The sequence below is a fragment of the Trachemys scripta genome, chromosome 8 (assembly GCF_013100865.1).
Source record: "Trachemys scripta elegans isolate TJP31775 chromosome 8, CAS_Tse_1.0, whole genome shotgun sequence".
NCBI classification, from domain to species: Eukaryota; Metazoa; Chordata; order Testudines; family Emydidae; genus Trachemys; species Trachemys scripta.
The window spans coordinates 54,622,270-54,642,107 of NC_048305.1; the positions used below are offsets into that span (position 1 = coordinate 54,622,270).

The 19,838-nt window shown below is 43.7% G+C and overlaps 1 protein-coding gene across 1 annotated transcript in view; it reads left to right on the plus strand.

Annotated features, from left to right (window-relative positions):
• The first annotated feature begins 7,958 nt into the window (after positions 1 to 7,958).
• LAMC1 (laminin subunit gamma 1) overlaps positions 7,959 to 19,838 on the plus strand; it is a 131,656-nt gene continuing 119,776 nt past the window's right edge. The window contains exon 1 of the mRNA XM_034778058.1: positions 7,959 to 8,331. Coding sequence (XP_034633949.1) covers positions 7,959 to 8,331 — 373 coding nt within the window. The remainder of the gene's footprint in view (positions 8,332 to 19,838) is intronic.

Genomic DNA, 19,838 nt, shown 5'->3' on the forward strand with positions numbered 1-19,838 from the left:
ACTCCAGCAGATGGATGGTAGTCAGTGTATGTGTGGATAAAACCAATAGAATTTGTTTTAGAACGGTGGCTATAGAATAAATAAAGTACCTGAAAAAGCCCTAGGTTAAACAACTTTGCTATACAAGACCACACATGCATATATGTAATGGTTTAGGAGTTGTATGTTTTATCTTAAGAAATTGTTATTGTGATGGGTTGGATCACAGAAACCCCCTTGGGAGCTGCCACCTGAGGTGCCAAGACTACCCCTGCTCCTGTTTTCCCTGCCAGCTCAGGACTCCAGCACCCTGTCTTGCTGAGCCAGACACTCCCATCTGCTCCAACACAGACCCAGGGTCTGAATCACTTGTCCCAAAGCTGCAGGTTTACCTGAAAACAGCTCACAGAAGTGTGCTTGCCTTTAGCACTCAGATGCCCAACTCCCAATGGGGTCTAAACCCACATAAATCCGCTTTACCCTGCATAAAGCTTATGCAGGGCAAATGCATAAATTGTTCGCCCTCTATAACACTGATAGAGAGAGATGCACAGTTGTTTGCTCCCCCAGGTATTAATACATACCCTGAGTAAATTACTAAATAAAAAGTGATTTTATTAAATACAGACAGTAGGATTTAAGTGGTTCCAAGTAGTAACAGACAGAACAAAGTAAGTCACCAAGCAAAATAAAATAAAATGCGCAAATCTATGCCTAATCAAACTGAATACAGATAATCTCACCCTCAGAGATGCTTCAGTAAGTTTTTTCTCAGACTGGACACCTTCCAGGCCTGGGCACAATTCTTTCCCCTGGTACAGCTCTTGTTCCAGCTCAGGTGATAGCTAGGGGATTCTTCATGATGGCTCCTCTTCCCACTCTGTTCTTTTCCACCCCTTTATATATCTTTTGCATAAGGCGGGAACCCTTTGTCCCTCTGGGTTTCCACCCCGCCCTCACTGGAAAAGCACCAGGTTAAAGATGGATTCCAGTTCAGGTGACATGATCACATGTCACTTGTCAGCACACACGTATACAGGAAGACTCACAGGTAAACACAGCCATCTGCGGATAATGGTCCTTGTTAATGGGAGTCATCAAGATTCCAAACCATCATTAATGGCCCACTCTTTACATAATTACAATAGGCCCTCAGAGTTATATTTTATATTTCTAGTTTTAGATACAAGAGTGGTACATTTATACAAATCGGATGATCATACTCATAAGACCCAGCTTTGTAATGATACCTTACAAGAGACCTTTTGCATGAAGCATATCCCAGTTACATTATATTCATTTATTACCATATTTTTCTAAAACTATCCCAATTACATTATATTCACTTATTATCATGTTTTTATAAAACCATATAGACTGCACAACGTCACAGTTATGTTTACTTACATTCAGAATTCAAATGACAAATTAAAAAAGTTGTACAATAGAACCTCAGTTATGAACTGACCAGTCAACACCACATCTCATCTGGAACCAGAAGTACACAATCAGGCCACAGCAGAGACAAAAAAAAAAAAAAAAAAAAAAGGCAAATACAGTGCAGTACTGTTACATGTAAACTACTAAAAAAAATAAAGGGAAAGCAGCACTTTTCTCCTGGATAGTAAAGTTTCAAAACTGTATTAAGTGAATATTCAGTTGTAAACTTTTGAAAGAACAATCATAATGTTCTGTTAGAGTTACAAACATCCTACATTTCCAAGGTGTTCATAACTCTGAGGTTCTACTATATCATCTTGGATTATATTACAATGTTTCGTGTAACCCTATAGTGGGGTGAGGGAAAAGTTTGACTATTACCGCTCAATAATTTGGGGTTGACAAGTTATGAGCTTTCTGTAGATATCTTACATGTTACTCTTTATGGGTAAATATCCTGTAAGACGTTTGGTGTAGTGAGTTTGTTGGGCCTGAGGTAAGAGATGTTTGCAAAGAATAGGTCTCTGTCAGCTGACAAGTTGGCAAGACAGCTGTAAAATCCTAGCAGAAAAAAAGCACTTGTTGTTTTTACCACAAGGTAGCAAGGTGATGTTAGCACTCTATCCCCACCCCCAAATCCATGGTTTACTAGTTTACACCGTGGTAGAACTACAGTGTCTTGTCTCCACTAGGATTTTACAGTGGAGTAGCTAATGTGTTTGTTAACCTGTAGTAAAAATGTGTCTTTTTTTAGCCATGAAGACACAACCATAGCACTTTTGTTACATCTTGAGGCTGATATTCACAATTGTCACTTTCTTCTAGTTTGGTGGTGATAGTGTACATTAGGTTGCTCTCTGAAGCCTGAGGATCCCCGATGTTTCTTTCTAAAGCTGTCCTCTTTTTGGAGGCTTGCAATACTAGCTAGACTCAGTTCCTGGGCATTGATACCTTGTACCTTTCCCCTTTTGCACACCTGTGCAGGGCCAGGCACAATCTAGGCCTTAACCATTCATGCTGTTACACCAAAATGCCATATTCTCAATTCTCTCATTTTAAATTAACAAAATACAATTATTTTAAACTGAAATATGTGTGGTACTATGTTGAGGAAGCTGATGCTGTTGGAATACTAGCTGCATTAATATGGCATTGCTATGAGGGATCTAGCATCTCACTCCCCTGTAGACATAAGGCTCTTAGCTATGAAGTATAAACGTGATGCAGAGAATGTCAGTTTTCTTCAATTGTCAATCAACTCATATCTAATGGAGTGATGTTTCCTGTTTACTAAACAAATCTCTGGAGAAATACTCTTTTTCTACATAGCAGAAGATCTGAGTTTACACAAGAGCAAACATAGGTTTGTCTGCATTCCTGAATCTGAAAAGTTGCAGGGAGATCCCATAGTGATAGCTGTCTCATTGTTAGTAGCAATAAATCAGAACCCAGCCTTAGTCATGTCTGGCAGAGCTGATGCCTCCAAGCACTACAGAGATCTGGGTTCAGACAGCATAATGTCCAGGAGGATGAGTTTCTTAGGAATTTAAAAAAAAAAAAAGGAGGGGAATACACCAATCTGATAAACAGACATATAATTCTGCCATTCTTTATGATCATTTAGAGTGTTTTCTTTACTTGCTCTGTTTGACTTATCCTGTGGCTTTGAGTAAGTCCCTTATCTTTTCTCTGCTTAAGTTTTGCCAATATGTAAAATGAGGATCATACTTATCTACCTCACAAAAGTAAGGTAAGGATCCATTATGCAGAAGCAGTAGTTATAGTTGCAACTGGAGTTCCATTATAAGGCTGACTGTGATTCTCACTCCCAACCCCCATTAGTTAAAAAAAACCTCTGGTATGCTTTCAGATTTTTTAGGGTTAAGTCTCATTGGCAACTAGTAACTGACTTAAAAATCTTGACAAACTTTACGTTTCTTGATGTTAATAGCCTTTAAAATAATTCCTTCCAAATTTTTACAAACTGCACTACTAGAGGGAGATATAGAAATGTTAAACACCTAATCATACAAAATTACAATCACAAGTAGATTTTTTTACGTTGGCTTTTGTAAGACAACTAGTAAAATTTTAAATAAATTAATACTATTATAAAAAAAGTATAAAACTTTGCTTCTTGGTTAATGAAACCAGTGGGTAAATACTGAAAATGACCCACGTATTCCTGTTATTCCGTCCACTCTCCTAATAACCTTAGCTGCTAAATCCTAATCTGAAACTTCAGGATATTCTGGCCCAGAGGCTACAAGATAAGTCATAGGGACACTAAAAAGAACGAGGAGTACTTGTGGCACCTTAGAGATTAACAAATTTATTTGGGCATCAACTTTCGTGGGCTAAAACGCACTTCATCAGATGCATGCAGTGGAAAATACAGACTAACACAGCTACCACTCTGAAATAGGGACACTAATAATCTATGATTCAGCAGGATGTTGGAATGTAGATAATGAGAGAATTTTAAAGGGACGCTACAGAGAACTTAAAGTAAACAGTCAATTTGGCTAAATTTTACAGTTAGTTTTATGTACCCAAGGGAAAAATGTATTCCATTCCCAGCATCTCCACTTCCTCCCTTATTTCCTCCCCCCCCCAGTCCCCCAAAAAAGACTAAAGTGCAAAGAATCTTAATGACAGGAAATACCTCAAATGCATTTTAAAGCAGCTAAAGCCTTCTAGCTTCTGGGGGCCTGAACTCACCCTGACTTGTATGACTTATTAAAGTTGTATTAAATTCCCTCCTTACATGTTGCTTGAAACTCTACTTGCACCTCACTTAGTGAGAGGATTTCTCCCTGCAGGAGTGGCTGTATTTTACTGAATGGTACCAGGGTATTGGACAACCAAAATTTTATTTGTGAGGAGAGCAGAGGTTAGATGGGGGAGCCAGGCTAAGAAACAGTGCTCTAATCTTGTCCAACAAATACTACTCAAAGCCAAATTCAGACCTAATGTAAGCAGGTGCAACTGCCCCAAAGTCAATGGAATTGCACTAATTTCCATGAGGTTTGATTTTGGCCCTATGTTCCCACAAAATTCTTGAGGCTGCAGAATGAGGCAAGGGAAATACTGTAATATATTTAACAAATTATAGTGCAAACCATAGAAAAATATATAGAAAAAATTTTCTTGGGGCTAGAAAATTGTTGAATATTTAGAACCAAGGAAGAGACTGTCTGAAGGTGGTATGTTGTGCAGCTTTGGTCATCTGAGTTTTTCCTATGTGACTCCATTATGTGTCTTGCTGACTGCCCTTTGAAATTCATTCTTTTACATATGACTTTAGCATTTGAGACTTTCCTTTGGAGAGACCAGCTTCTTTGATATTTTAATTAGGTATTAATACCTACTTGCAACTTGTTCTCAGTGTCTGATTTACTTTTTGACTCCTTTTTTAGTAACTCGCTACCTCCTCTAGATAGCTACGTGACTTGGTAGAATTCTCATTTTTGATTCATCTTAATTCATAGATTCTAGGACTGGAAGGGACCTCGAGAGGTCATCGAGTCCAGTCCCCCGCCCTCATGGCAGGACCAAATACTGTCTAGACCATCCCTGATAGACATTTATCTAACCTACTCTTAAATATCTCCAGAGATGGAGATTCCACAACCTCCCTAGACAATTTATTCCAGTGTTTAACCACCCTGACAGTTAGGAACTTTTTCCTAATGTCCAACCTAAACCTCCCTTGCTGCCGTTTAAGCCCATTGCTTCTTGTTCTATCCTTAGAGGCTAAGGTGAACAAGTTTTCTCCCTCCTCCTTGTGACACCCTTTTAGATACCTGAAAACTGCTATCATGTCCCCTCTCAGTCTTCTCTTTTCCAAACTAAACAAACCCAATTCTTTCAGCCTTCCTTCATAGGTCCTGTTCTCGAGACCTTTAATCATTCTTGTTGCTCTTCTCTGGACCCTCTCCAGTTTCTCCACATCTTTCTTGAAATGCGGTGCCCAGAACTGGACACAGTACTCCAGTTGAGGCCTAACCAGAGCAGAGTAGAGCGGAAGAATGACTTTTCGTGTCTTGCTCACAACACAACTGTTAATGCATCCCAGAATCATGTTTGCTTTTTTTGCAACAGCATCACACTGTTGACTCATATTTAGCTTGTGGTTCACTATAACCCCTAGATCCCTTTCTGCCGTACTCCTTCCTAGACAGTCTCTTCCCATTCTGTATGTGTGAAACTGATTTTTCCTTCCTAAGTGGAGCACTTTGCATTGTCTTTGTTAAACTTCATTGTGTATTTAGCTGTGACACGCTGAGTACGTTTCCCAGACATGAGGAAGAGCTTCGTATGGCTCAAAAGCAATCCCCCTTCCCCCTTATCTACAAGGTGCTTCCCGCCTTGTAGCTGGGGGGAAGTGGTAGATATGGTATATCTTGACTTTAGTATAAGGGTTTTGATACTGTCTCGCGTGACCTTCTCATAAACAAACTAGGGAAAAACAACCTAGATGGAGCTACTATAAGGTGGGTGCATAAGTGGTTGGAAAATCATTCCCAGAGAGTAGTTATCAGTGGTTCACAGTTATGCTGGAAGGGCATAATGAATGGGGTCCTGCAGGGATCGGTTTTGGGTTCGGTTCTCTTCAATATCTTCATCAATGATTTAGATATGGCATAGAGAGTACACTTATAAAGTTTGCGGATGATACCAAACTGGGAGGGGTTGCAAGTCCTTTGGAGGATAGGATTAAAATTCAAAATTATCTGAAGTAAATAGGATGAAATTTAATAAGGACAAATGCAAAGTACTCCACTTAGGAAGGAACAATCAGTTGCACACATACAAAATGGGAAATGACTGCCTAGGAAGGAGTACTGTGGAAAGGGATCTGGCAGTCTTAGTGGATCACAACCTAAATATGAGTGAACTGTGTAACGCTGTTGCAAAAAAAGCACACCCCAGAATGATGTTTATTAGTAGGAGTATTGTAAGCAAGACACAAAAAGTAATTCTTCCACTCTACTCCACGCTGATTAGGCCTCAACTGGAGTATTGTCTAGTTCTGGGCACCACATTTCAGGAAAGATGTGGACAAATTGGAGAAAGTCCAGAGATGAGCAAAAAAAAAAAAAAAAAAAAATTAAAGGGCTAGAAAACATGACCTATGAGGGAAGATTGAAAAAATTGGGTTCGTTTAGTCTGGAGAAGAGAAGACTGAGAGGGGACATAACAGTTTTCAAGTACATAAAAGGTTGTTACAAGGAGGTGGGAGAAAAATTGTTCTTCTTAACCTTTGAGGCTAGGACAAGAAGCAATGTTCTTAAATTGCAGCAAGGGCAGTTTAGGTTGGACATTAGGAAAAACTTCCTAACTGTCAGAGTGGTTAAGCACTGGAATAAATTGCCTATGGAGGTTGTGGAAACACCATCATTGGAGATTTTTAAGAGCAGGTCAGACAAACACCTGTCAGGGATGGTCTAAATAATACTTAGTCCTACCAGGAGTGCAGGAGACAGGACTAGATGACCTCTTGAGGTCCCTTCCAGTTCTGTGATCCTATGTCTCTCTCACCAACAGAAGTTGGTCCAATAAAAGGTTTAACCTCACCCCCCCCACACACACTATCCCGGGACAGACACAGCTATAACAAACAACAGGGCATAGAATTTTTGCCCTAGTTATTCTAAGTATGATCCTTAATTCCTAGTATTGTCTTGCATTTTGTGTGATCTGCCAGCCTGTTCCAGTGCCCGAGGGAGAGGTGGGGACCCTGAGACCAGAGAGTGCCGTGCTAAGCAGGAGCAGAGGACGGACTGTTAGTTGTAGAGCCCTGGACTGGAGGCTCTTCAGCAGCATGGAGTCCCCCATGGAGCTGCCGCTAGCTCTGGGGAGAGGGGTGCGCAGAGTGAGAACCCCCCCGCCCCCAGCTCAGACTCCGGGTTTGATACAGAGAGGGGAATTCTCACCCAGCTGGAGAGTTTGAATGTTACTTGATTTCCGTGGGCTGCATGCTACGGGCTGGAGGCGCGCGTCTGCAGCTAGGTCCCGAGTGGGGAGTGCAGCCCCCGCCCCGCAAAGCTCTGTCGTGCGGGGATCCATAAGCTGCAGCTCCCTGTCCCCCCCAGAGACGCACCCCTGTGGGTGCACCGCTCCCCAGCACGGCTCCTTTAAGTCCCCATGCGCTCGTCCGCCCTCCAAAGCATTCCGGGGAGGGGGGTCACCACGGAAACAACCGAGCGCTCCTGAAACCCAAGTCCCCTTGCCCCGGCCGGGAAGGGGGAGGGATGTCTCCCAGTGTGCACCGCGCGCGCAGCCCCCACCCCTTTGTGGCTCCTGCTCCTCCTCCGGCCGGGCCCGCTTCCCCTCTGCCTGATCAGCCGCAGAGCAGCGGGAGCCGCCCGAGCGTTCGCTGCTCCTAGGCTGCCTCTGCGCCCGCAGCCAGCGCGCGCCCACCAGCTCAACCGCCGCCGCGTCTCGCGCCCCCGTCGGCTCACGGCGCGAGCCGCTTGGGAGGCGGCTGCTGCTCCATCTCGCGCCGCGCGAGGCATCGCTGGTGTCGGCCGAGGATGGGTCGCGGGGTGCTGCCTTTGCTGTTGCTGTTGGAGCTGGCCGGGCGCTGCGCCGCCGCCATGGACGAATGCGTGGACGAGGCGAGCGGGCGGCCGCAGCGCTGCATGCCCGAATTCGTGAACGCCGCCTTCAACGTGACCGTGGTGGCCACCAACACGTGCGGCTCGCCGGCCGAGGAGTACTGCGTGCAGACCGGCGTGACCGGGGTCACCAAGTCCTGCCACCTGTGCGATGCCGCCCAGCCCCACCTGCAGCACGGCGCCGCCTTCCTCACCGACTACAACCAGGCCGACACCACCTGGTGGCAGAGCCAGACCATGCTGGCTGGGGTGCAGTACCCCAGCGCCATCAACCTCACCCTGCACCTGGGTAAGTCATCGGGACCTTCCCCCGCGGGGGACTGCGCTTTGCTCCGCCTGTCCCCGCCCTAGGCCATTCCCCCTCCCGCAGAGGCCCGGAAGGGCTGCCCGGGAGGGACCGGTACCCGTCTCCCCCTCCACTTCTCCGACTCAGGAACAGTGGGTACACGTGCACGCCTTCCCCCTCCACACAGTTCACTTCTCTGCATTGCATTGCGGTGCCCCCGTCCTACAGGAGCACGGTCTCGCGTACTCCCCTTTCCTCCATGCCATCCGCACCACTAGGGGCACGGCTACATGTATGCATTTCCAAACCCGGGTGGGAAAAAAAACAGCTTTCCACGTAAGGCTTCCCGCAATAGCAAACTGAAGAGCAAAGATGGGTTTGGGAGAGGAAGAGGGAAGGGAGGTGTGAGTGCTTGGAATTCAAGGATGAAAAGAGCAGGGCTAATTTCAGAGCAAGCTTGTTAACCCCTTTTAATTGTTTGTGTGGCTTCTAAAATTTCAGTGACCCGCACTGTAAAAACATAAAAGATTCGTAACTTTATATGTATGCACTCCTCAATCATTCCCTTCTGTCTGCATTGTATTGGGGTCCCTGTGCCGGATGATCACTACCTCTTCCTTTGCAACCTGCACTAGCAAAGACCCATCTGTATGCACTACTGGTTTTGCCATCTCATGCACAACCGTCCTGTACCTAGTGCTTTAATACCTAGTGCTTAAATCAACGGAGAAACCTTCTTTTCCTTTCTTGTTCCTGCATGACCAGAGGCTTCACTATTCCTCCTCCCTTTCCCCAAAATATCCTCCACTAGTACAGTCTCTCCTGCATACATGGCCCATCTCTACACTTAATTCCTAAAATAAGAAATCTAGTTCTTCCCTTCTGTCTGCCTGTCCTAAACGAACAGGAGCTCTCCCCGTCCCCTCCTTGCTTCTTGTACTAGAGTTGCATGATTTCTCCTTTTCCCAAACAAGGACTCTACTTCTTCCTCTCTTCACAACCACTCCCTTTAAACTAATAGAACCGCCGCAGCCTGTCAGAAATTTTGTCCCACTCCCATGCTCCTCATCCTTTCCTTTTTGCCTTCTAATAATGACCCTATCTGAATTTTCCTTGAGATAAGGTAATGAGGGCCAGTTGCCCCTTAACTTTTGTGTTGAAACTTGGAGATCTCCATGGCAACTTATGCCCATTCCCATCCACTGAACAGATTAGTCATAGTATAGTAAAGAAAGAAAAAAATGTAAACCTGATGAAAACTGCACAATACACTTTTTGGGCGGAGGGGGGGAGGGAGTGAGAAAGGAGGAGAGGGATGGATCGGACCATGTATAATGTTGCTCTGTGTGTGTGTGTGTGTGTGTGTCTGGCACTTTAAAGATTTTTTTTATCAGAGTTAACTTGTTGCTTTGTGGTATTCAAATTTAATTAAAGGCCACAAAGCTTAATCCTATCATACAGAGAACAAAGGTACATGTGTCTGCCTCAGCTGGTAATAAATTACTGAAAGTGACTTCTGCTGTATACAAGCAGGCTATCCTCTGTGGATTCTCCCTTTCTTTGATTTGTGTGTTTACTGTTTTTTTGTTTTTTTTTTTTTTTTAATTGAATGGGGTCTTAGCAAAGGTTTTGATTCAGTGCTAGAAATACTTTTCACGCTTCTGGATTGCATTTTTTTAAATGTAATATATTTATGAAGTTTGGCAATGTATACATTCAAAATTAACAGGTATATAAACAAATCATAAATGAAAACTGCAGGGAAGTGCTTAAAGATCTACAAAGTTAAAGGCTTGCCGGTTAGGCTGTAGATTCAGATCTCATTGTGCTTGAAACAAACACTTAAACATAGGGTTTTGCAATAAAACTCAGCTTCTGCTATCTGCAGAGCAATAACTGTCTCATTCTTAATGCACAAAGCAGGATAAGCTTGTAGACATCAGACTTGGAATTCTGAAAGGGAACGGTTGACAAGAAAAACAAAGGAAATGGAATAAATACTTCCTGCAGTAAATGTGTTAGATTTCTCTGCTCATGTGCTCACTATTCTGTTACTCTAAAGTGGACGAGTTGCTGCTAAGGGTTCTGGGCTAAATTAAACAATTCCACTTTTTGGTCATGTTGAATGAACTTCTATACGGGAACAGTGCTGTCTGTTACTCTGGCAGATATAGCACCATAAAATTCAAAAAACTACCTTGGCATGTGAAAAAGTAACAGGATGTGTAGTAAAGTTCATTTTAAAAGAGTGAGATTCACCAACATGAGGTGACTTGTGCTTCAGTGGTGGCTGAAGTACATGTGATCTGAAAAGCTCTTTGGCGGCTAAGGTATTATATTACACCAAGTGTACTGAGGATGATATATAAATATTTTACAGTGGCAATGTTTCTTGTCAATTAAAAGAGGAGATTGGAAATTTAAGTCTAAGCCTTCAGCAACAGGATATCATGGTCGCTTGAGTATTCTCAAAAAAATTAGCTTTGGAATAAAACTTCGTAAGCTTGGTTTCAGCTTAGAAGCAAACTTTTGATCCTGTTGAAATTTCACCAAAATTGATTCAGCTGTTTAAGCTGTCTCAGTGTGGAGGAAAGGGAAGTGTTTTTTTTTTTTTTTTTTAAGTATTAAATGGTTCAGATGCTGTTTGGTGCTTGAGTAACTAAAAGGCAGACTTAAGGCATGTCTACACTGGCAGAGTTACAGCGCTGGGAGTTAAAGTGCTGCTCAGAGAGAGTGTGAACACACAGCAGTGGTTTCCCTTCAATGGTCAGCTGCCTGCGCACATTTTTGTGGTACTTGCAGTGGTATTCAGAGCGGTGCGCTCTGGGCAGCTATCTCACAGAGCACCTCTTCCTCTTCTGCAGCTAAGTGTTGTGGGAAGGCAGAGTGGGTCGCGGGGCATCCTGGGTCCTGTTCCAGTGCCCTGTGATGCGCTGCTTCGCATCCCAGCAATCCCTGTGCTTCTGTCTGCATTTGGCGCCATCTTTCAGTGGTTTGTGTACTGCACGCCCTGTTTCTTCTGGCTGCAGGAATGGATCCCAGACTGTTAACCAATATGCTGCTTGCTCTGACCAACACGTCACAAGTGGCAGTGGAGTTATCCTTAAACTACAAAGGCAAGAGGAGTGTGACGTTGATCTCGCCACGTGTACTAGCTATGACACGAGATTGCTTGTGGCATAGTGGAATGCTGCTTTTTGGGCTCAGGAAACAAGCACTGAATGGTGGGATCACATTGTGATGATGCACGTCTGGGATGATGAGCAGTGGCTGCAGAATTTTCAGATGAGGAAAGCCACTTTTATGGGACTGTGTGATGAGCTCGCCTGAGCCCTGCATTGGCAAGGACATGAGAATCAGAGCTGCCCTGCCGTTGGAGAACACGTGGCAATTGCACTGTGGTAGCTGGTTACTCCAGACTGCTACCGATCGGTCGCTAACCAGTTTAGAGTGGGAAAGTCAACCCTTGGACTTATGTTGACGGTAGCGTGCAGGGCCATTAATTGCATCCTGCTCCGAAAGACTGTGACTCTGGGCAACATGCGTGACATTGTGGATGCCTTTGAACAAATGGGCTTCCCTAACTGCGGAGGGGCGATAGATGGCACGCGTATTCCAATTCTGGCACCAGACCACCTAGCCACTGAGTACATTAATCGCCAGGGGTATTTCTCAATGGTTCTCCAGGCGCTTGTGGATCACCGTGGGTGTTTCACAGACATAAACGCAGGCTGGTCCGGAAAGGTGCATGATGCACACATCTTTCGGAACACTGGCCTGTTCAGGAAGCTGCAAGCGGGGACTTTTTTCCCAGACCGGAAGATCACCGTCAGGGAAGTTGAAATGCCCATTGTGACCCCACCTACCCCTTAAAGCTGTGGCTTATGAAGCCATACACGGGGCAACTTGACAGCAGCAAGGAGTGGTTCAACAACAGGCTGAGCAAGTGCAGAATGACTGTTGAGTGTGCTTTTGGCCGTTTAAAGTCCCGCTGGAGCTGCCTCTATGGGAAGCTGGACCTGGCCGATGACGGTATTCCTACGCTTATAGCTGTATGCTCCATAATATTTGTGAAGGGAAGGGTGAAAGCTTCACTCAGGGCTGGACTGCAGAGGCTCAGTGCCTGGAGGCTGAGTTTGAACAGCCAGAGACCAGAGCTATTAGAGGGGCACAGCCTGGGGCCATAAGGATCAGGGATGCCTTGAGGCAGCAATTTGAAGCTGAAAGCCACTAATATTTGTTGGTATGCTCAGGAGTGCAGTGCCTGTAATGCTAGGAGGTGATTGGTGCAGATGATGCAATATGAGGGTTTAACATCATTGTACGTTACTTTGCAGGGCTTGTTTTGCTTTCAATTAATAGAATAAAGATTGCTTTCAAACCAACATAATTCTTTTATTAAAACAACCGGAGGAGAGAGTCAAACAAAAAAACTCTGGGGTATGGGGGAAGGGAAGGTCCCAGGAGGTGGGGTCCTGGGGTGGCAAAAAAAAATGTGTGTATGTCCAGGGATCATATCCAGTCTTCTCCTTTGGAGTACAATGCAGCAGGTACTGTATTTCAGCAGGGCCAAACTGCAGAGGGATAGGTGTTGAGTGCAGTGGATAGTGCGGGTCCACAGTGCTGGACTGTGATAGGGGAGGAGTGGAATGTCGCAGGTATAGACTGGAGACAAGAGGTTGATAAGAGTATGTTGATGGTGTCTGGGGTGGGGGGCATGAAGAGTTTTGTGACAGCGGCCGCATAGGAGGGCGGGCGCAGAGCTGCTTGGTTTGCAGAGCTAGTATTGCCTAGAAGAGCATGTCTGCTTGGCACTTCATAACATTTAGGAGCCGCTCTGTGGTTTTATTCTGGTGTGCCGCGTTCTCCTTTCAGTCCCTCTTCTTGCTGTCCCACCACTCCTTCAATTCCTGTTTCGTGGTGGCGGAGTGCATCATAACGTCACGTGGAAAGTCCTCCTTAGGGCTGGTCTACACTTGGGGGGAAGTGGGGGCACGATCTAAGACGTATCTTTGATCGACTTACCTCCCGTCCTCATGGCATGGGATCGACGGCCGCAGCTCCCCCGTTGACTCCGCTTCCGCCTCTCGCTCTGGTGGAGTTCCGGAGTTGACGGGGAGTGCGTTCGGGGATAAAATCGATCCCTGATAGATCGATTACAACCCGCCGATCCGGCGGGTAGTGAAGACGTACCCCAAGTTCTTCTTGGCCGCTTTCTAATTCTGTGCAGCTGTTCAGCCGCCGATAACAAAGAGGGAGGCTGGGCTCCCAAGGTCATCTCTGTGATGTTTAAACACAGCATTTTACAGAAGCAGTATTGGTTGCAACACGCAGAACACTGGTTCAGTGATTCAATACACAGCCAGTACTCTCACACCTGTCACTAACTGGCTGACCCCAGGCAAGCACACATGAGCCACAAGACTCCCTAAATGGTGAGTAGCCGCAGGGGTAGGGTAAATCAGTCTTCCCGGACCCTGCTGTACACTGGTCATGTGGCTCTTGGGGAGAGCCAGTACTGTGGGAAGGGGAGGAGGCTAATAATCATTCCTGTCCCCACACTTTCCACAGGATGTGATCATCATGCTGCTGAGGGTGAGCAGGGAATCAGGGGAGGGTCTCCTCCAAGACTGCGGCTTCCGTCCTGGCCCCTATGCGGCTAGCCTGTGTGCAGCAATGGTTCTCCCCCCCCCCCCCCTCCCCCGGCCTTTGACAGCACAGTGGTGCAGGAAAGTTACTGTTAATGGGGCAAGAAACAAAGCAGCTCTGCTGAAGAACCTGCAGCAGCAGATTGCCCACTATCTCCATGAGAGTTTCCCGGAGATCTCTGAGGGAGATTCCCATAAACTGAGGGAGTCAATCAACAGCCTGTTCTGCTGCTCAGACTGGGCATGCGGTGGGAGACAAGCCTGCTTTCTGCAACCTTCCTGCCCCCCACAATTCACTTCAGAGATTCCCAAAATCAAATCCACTTACCAGGGACCTCCTCTCCTGTTTGCGCTTTGCCAACATCCGACTGCTGTGGCTGGCTAGCCTCCTCTGGGGTAGAAAAGAGCTCCTGGCTGCATGCATCTCTGACCTCCGAGCCATCCTCTGCTTCTGGGTCCCCCTCCACATTCTCGTCCAAGATTTCTTCCTCCTGGCTTGGTACACTCTCGACTGACACGCGAGCCACCGAAGAATCCACAGTGGGCTTCACAGTGGCGGAGGGATCGCCACCAAGTATTGCGTCCAGCTCTTCGTAGAACCGGCAGCTTGTGGGCGTAGCACCGGAATGGCGGTTTGCCTCCCGCACCTTGTGGTAGGTGTTCTGCAGCTCCTTCACTTTGACTCTGCACTGCAGTGTGTCCCGGTCATGGCCCCTTTCTGTCATGCATTGTGAAATCTGTCCATAGGTATCATAATTCCTACGACTGGAGAGCAGCTGGGACTGGACAGCCTCCTCTCCCCAAATGTTGATGAAGTCCAGCAATTTGGCATTGCTCCAAGCAGGGGATCACCTGGTGTGTGGCGCATTCATGGCCACCTGGAAAGATGCGCTGAGACCACTGCATGCATCACCGAGGAAACAGGAAGGGGACTTTCAAAATTCCCAAGGAATTTGAGGTGGGGATGACGGTTGGTTGCCTGAGGGCAGAGCAGTAGAGTTCAAACTGCTGACCAGCAAGGTAAGAACAGGCGTTGTGGGACACCTCCCAGAGGCCATTCACAGTTCTGTAATTGACCACAGTGTCTACACTGGCGCCACAGCGCTGTAGTCCCAGCACAGAAAGCTGTACGCCTCTTGTCGGGGTGGCTTTTTTTAAAGCGCTACAACTGCGCAGTTTCGCACTGAGTGTCTTGACAGTGTGTACACCTTGGGAGTTACCGTGCAGAAAGCTGCGTTACTGTGCAGAAATTTGCCAGTGTAGACAAGGCCTTAGTTAAAAATCTTCTGATTTAACATATGGGACTGAATAAGAGTAAATGTCTAGGTGGAACTAGGAACGTCTCTCAGATAAGTTAGTCATTTTATGCTTTAGCATTCTTTGTGTAATTTCAAAATAGAAGGACCAAGATACCTTTTAAAAAATTCTCATGTCCCCAAACTAATAAATACTTTGTTTTAAACATTATACATTCAAGGACATGCAGATTATAGTTCGCTGTAATGTGTCCTGTACTAATGGTCCCCTGCGAACAGCATTGACCTGTTGCAGTGGCCACTAAAATGTCAGTATCTTCAAGTGTTCCTTTATATGAATTGCACTTTTGTGCAGGCACCTACTACGAAGGCCAGAAAAAGCAATCTCATAGTATTGCGGTTAGTAATGGGTTTTATTGTATAGGATGGCTCAATTCAAGTACAGTTAATAAAGAGAAGGAAGATCTTGAGAGGTTATTAAGATTTCATGTAGTCATTTTTATCTTTATTTTTATACATTGTTTAGAGTTTTTATTCAGGACACTTGTTATAGGAAGAAAGAAATCCTCTTCCTACAACAATAACTTTGTTTTCTCAACTTTTCTGTTTTGGATAAATGTATTATTAATGAGCCCCATATAAAGTCAGAATTGGATTTCATAGGCATTTCATGCTGCTCATTATCATTGTCATGTGAATATCTACATTCATAAGCTGCTTGCAGTGTTATTGTAGCTGTGTTAGAGACAAGATGGGCGAGGTGTTATCTTTTATTGGACCAACTTCTGTTTGTGAGAGAGACAAGATTTTTAGATTACACAGAGCTCTTCTTCATTCAGATCGTATAAATTTTTCAGGTCTAGGAAACATACTCAGAATGTCCCCCTAAATACAAGGTGGAACAGATTGTTTAGCATAAGTAGTTAACACACATTTCAAGGTGACACGTCTAAATACAGATGCTCTAATACAAAACATTACATATGCCCACATGTACATTTCAAAAGGAATTATTTTGGGGGAGTTGTATGGCCAGTGTTACACAGGAGGTCAGGCTATGATCCCAGTGGTCTGTTCTGGCCTTGGAACCTATGAATCTACAGTACATCCAAGACTTTTTTTTTTTTTTAAGTGCATTTTCTCTATAAAAAGTTAGAGGAGTAGTATTAGTATTGCAGCATAGTTATTGTTGAGACGGAACATTAATTTCAAGTTTCTGTTTGCAGGTTCTTGTGGGTGTTTTTTTTTTTTTTTTTTTTTTTTTTTTTTTTATTTTTTTTTCTTTTTTTTTTGTTCTTATCTAAACTTAACAAATAATTTGGCTGAGTTTGAGCTATTTGGAATGTGCTTTTTTTGCTTTGCCAGTTTTCTTTTTTTTTTTTTTCCCAGGCAGTTTCTTCATACTCTGAAATTTTGAAGAATAGTAACCTTGTTGTAGATGGAATCTTCCATGTGTACTGACGTGGTGGTAGAAATTTTGTTTAGAAATAGCAAAATTCTAAGTGTCAAACTACGTGTGATGCTATGCTGTTTTGTAGTGACTTTCTGTAAGAAGTGCAGTTCACTGGCTCGTACTGAAAGTGTAAACTGGGTAAGATGGTTTTTAGCCTTGAATGCTCTGGACTCATCTCTATACCTTCACCAGTCATCCTTGCATGAATTTCGCACACTTTGCATGAATGAGTGACTGCATGTTCCGTTCAGATTTCATATGCTCTGAGGCTATGTCCCTCAGAGTGCATTGCAGCCTATTGAACATTTAATAATGAAACAGTAGGGGAGAGGACAACAGGTATGATAGCCATTTGTACATTGGAACATAGTGCACTTTGGGATGCAAACCTCAGTATGAAGCATCTTTTTATTTTTCAGTGGCTAGTTTGTAAATTCAAAAACTGTTTATTTGATACTACAATCTCAGTAATTAAATGCATTGGTAGTCAGGTTAAGAGAGAGCCACTTTTCAGGCACAACTAACCCATTCAAGACAAGTGCAAATTAACTATTTTCTTTCCACCAGGCAAGCTGCTGACCTGTTATGAAGAATCCTAAGTGTATTTGTAAATCGAAGATCTAGAGTCCTCTATTCTTGAAGCTATGGCTGTGACAACACTTTAATAGATTCCAAGGCCAGAAGAACCAGTGTGATCATTTAGTCAAACCTATTGTATAGCACAGGCCATAGAACTCCCCCAAAATAATTCCCAGAGCACATCTTTTAGAAAAACATCTAATTCTGATATAAAAATTGGTGGATTCTCCATCAGTGACGTGACCCTTGGTAAATTGTCCAGTGGTTAAGTACTCGCTGTTTTTTTTTTTTTTTTTTTAAATTATGCCTTATTTCTAGTTGGAATGTATCTAGCTTCAACTTCCATCCATTGGATCATGTTATACCTTTCAATGCTAGAGTGAAGAGCCCATTATTAAATATTTGTTCCCCATGTAGCTGCTGATAAACTGTAATCAAGTCACCCCTTAACCTTCTCTTTGTTAAGCTAAATAGATCAAGCTCTTTGAGTCTGTCGCTATAAGGCGAGTTTTCCTCATTCTTTAATCATTCTTGTGGCTCTTCTCTGAATCCTCTTCAGTTTATCAACATCCTTTTTTAATTCTGGGCACCAGAACTGGACACAGTATTCCAGCAGCAGTCGCATGAGTGGAAGGTAAAATAACCTCTCTACTCCTATTTGAGATTTCCCTGTTTATGCATCCCAGGATCGCATTAGCTCTTTTGGCTACAGTGTCATGCTGGGAGCTCACATTTGGCTTATTATCCACGACATCCTCCTAATCTTTTTCAGAATCATGGTTTCCCAGGATAGAGTTCCCCATTATGTAAGTATAACCCTATAGCCTCCATGGATTCTTTGTTCGTAGATGTACACATTTAGCTGTATTAAAATGTATATTGTTTGCTTGCACCTAGTTTACTAAGTAATCCAGATTGCTCTGAATCAGTAACCCGTCCTCCTTGTTATTTACCACTTCCCCAATTTTTGTCTCCTCTGCAAACTTTATTCATGATGACTTTGTTTCTTCCAGGTTGTCATCTTCCAGAAAAAGATATCAAGCTAGTTAGGATCTGTTTTCCATAAATCCATGTTGATTTGCATTATTTATAATTACTCTCCTTTTAGTTCTTTCTTAATCGAGTCTCCTATTGGCCACTCTCATATTATCTTGCCTGGGATAGAAGTCAGGTTGAGGGGCATATAATTACTCAGGTCATCCGGTGTACCCTTTTTAAAAATAGGTACTACCATAGCTTCCATTCTTCTGGAATTTCCCCAGTGCTCCAGGACTCTTTGAAAATCAACATTAATGGTCCAGGAAGCTCCTCAGCCAGCTGTTTTAAAACTCTTGGATGCAAGTTGTCTGGACCTGCTGTTAGACATTTTTAAAACGTTAGTAGCTTCTGTTTAAAATCCTCTAGCATTACTAGTGGGATGAAAGGAGTGTTATCGCCATATGATGAGACTATATCGTCTGTTTTTCCCCAAATACAGGCTTCTGCCTGTTCCACGTTATTGTTGATGATTCTACTATTTCCATCTAGTAATAAACCAATATCATTGTTAGGATTCTTTTTGTTCCTAATATATTTTAAAAACTCCTCCATATTGTCCTCAACTCTGCTGGCCATAGACTACTTGTGTCCTTTTGCGTCCATTATCAATTTTCTACTATTTCTAACTTCTGATTTATAATCATCTTCTTTCTTCCATTTGTTATGTATTATTTTTATAGATTCCTTCAGTTCCCTCCTAACCCAGGTCATATTTTTTTAACCAGTACAGCCTTCTTTCTCAATTGTAGGATTGACTTTTTGGGCATCTAGTAAGCCAAGATGTTCTTAAATGATTCCCAATTATCATTCACATTTTTCTGATTAAATTCTTTCTCCCAACTGATCTGGCTCATAATTGTTTTTAGTTTTGTGAAATTGGCCCTGTTAAAACACCATGTATCTAGATTACTCATCTGGACTTTATTCTGCTCGCACATTATAAGTGATCATGACTTGATCACGTTTATACCTAAACTACCATTAATTTTCAATTTAAAGAGGGGATGGGGATTAGAAAGTGATGGTATGTGACTACTTTTTCCTTTGCACTTTTTTTTTAAGTGGTAGCAATGAAAAGTTTGGGTATAATATACCCACCTATTTGTGGTTCTCCCCCAGTTGAAACCACCTGCTGCATTCCTGATTTCCCACCCACGTTAATTAGTACTTAATTGCTGTTAGTATTGCCATTGAGCCCATTTATATGCACACCCCAGACATAAATACTGCCTTTACGAATTTATTCATTGAGGGAGCAGGAAAAGAAATTGAGTGCTGAAGTTTATTATATTTAAGCAAAAATCAGGTTGTGCAGCAACCGATCTGTGTTATCTCAGTACTGTGAGAGAGCCCCTCGTTCACATACCTTTTTCAAGGAAACTTCTCACTGAGCATATGTCTACACTGCAAAGTTGTCAACAAAACTTTTGTCTTTCACAGGTACTTAAAAAAGCCCCCTCCCCCCCTTCGTGAAAGACAAAAGTTTTGCTGACGCAAGTGGCAGTGTGAACGTGGCTTTTTTGGCAGGAGCGTTCG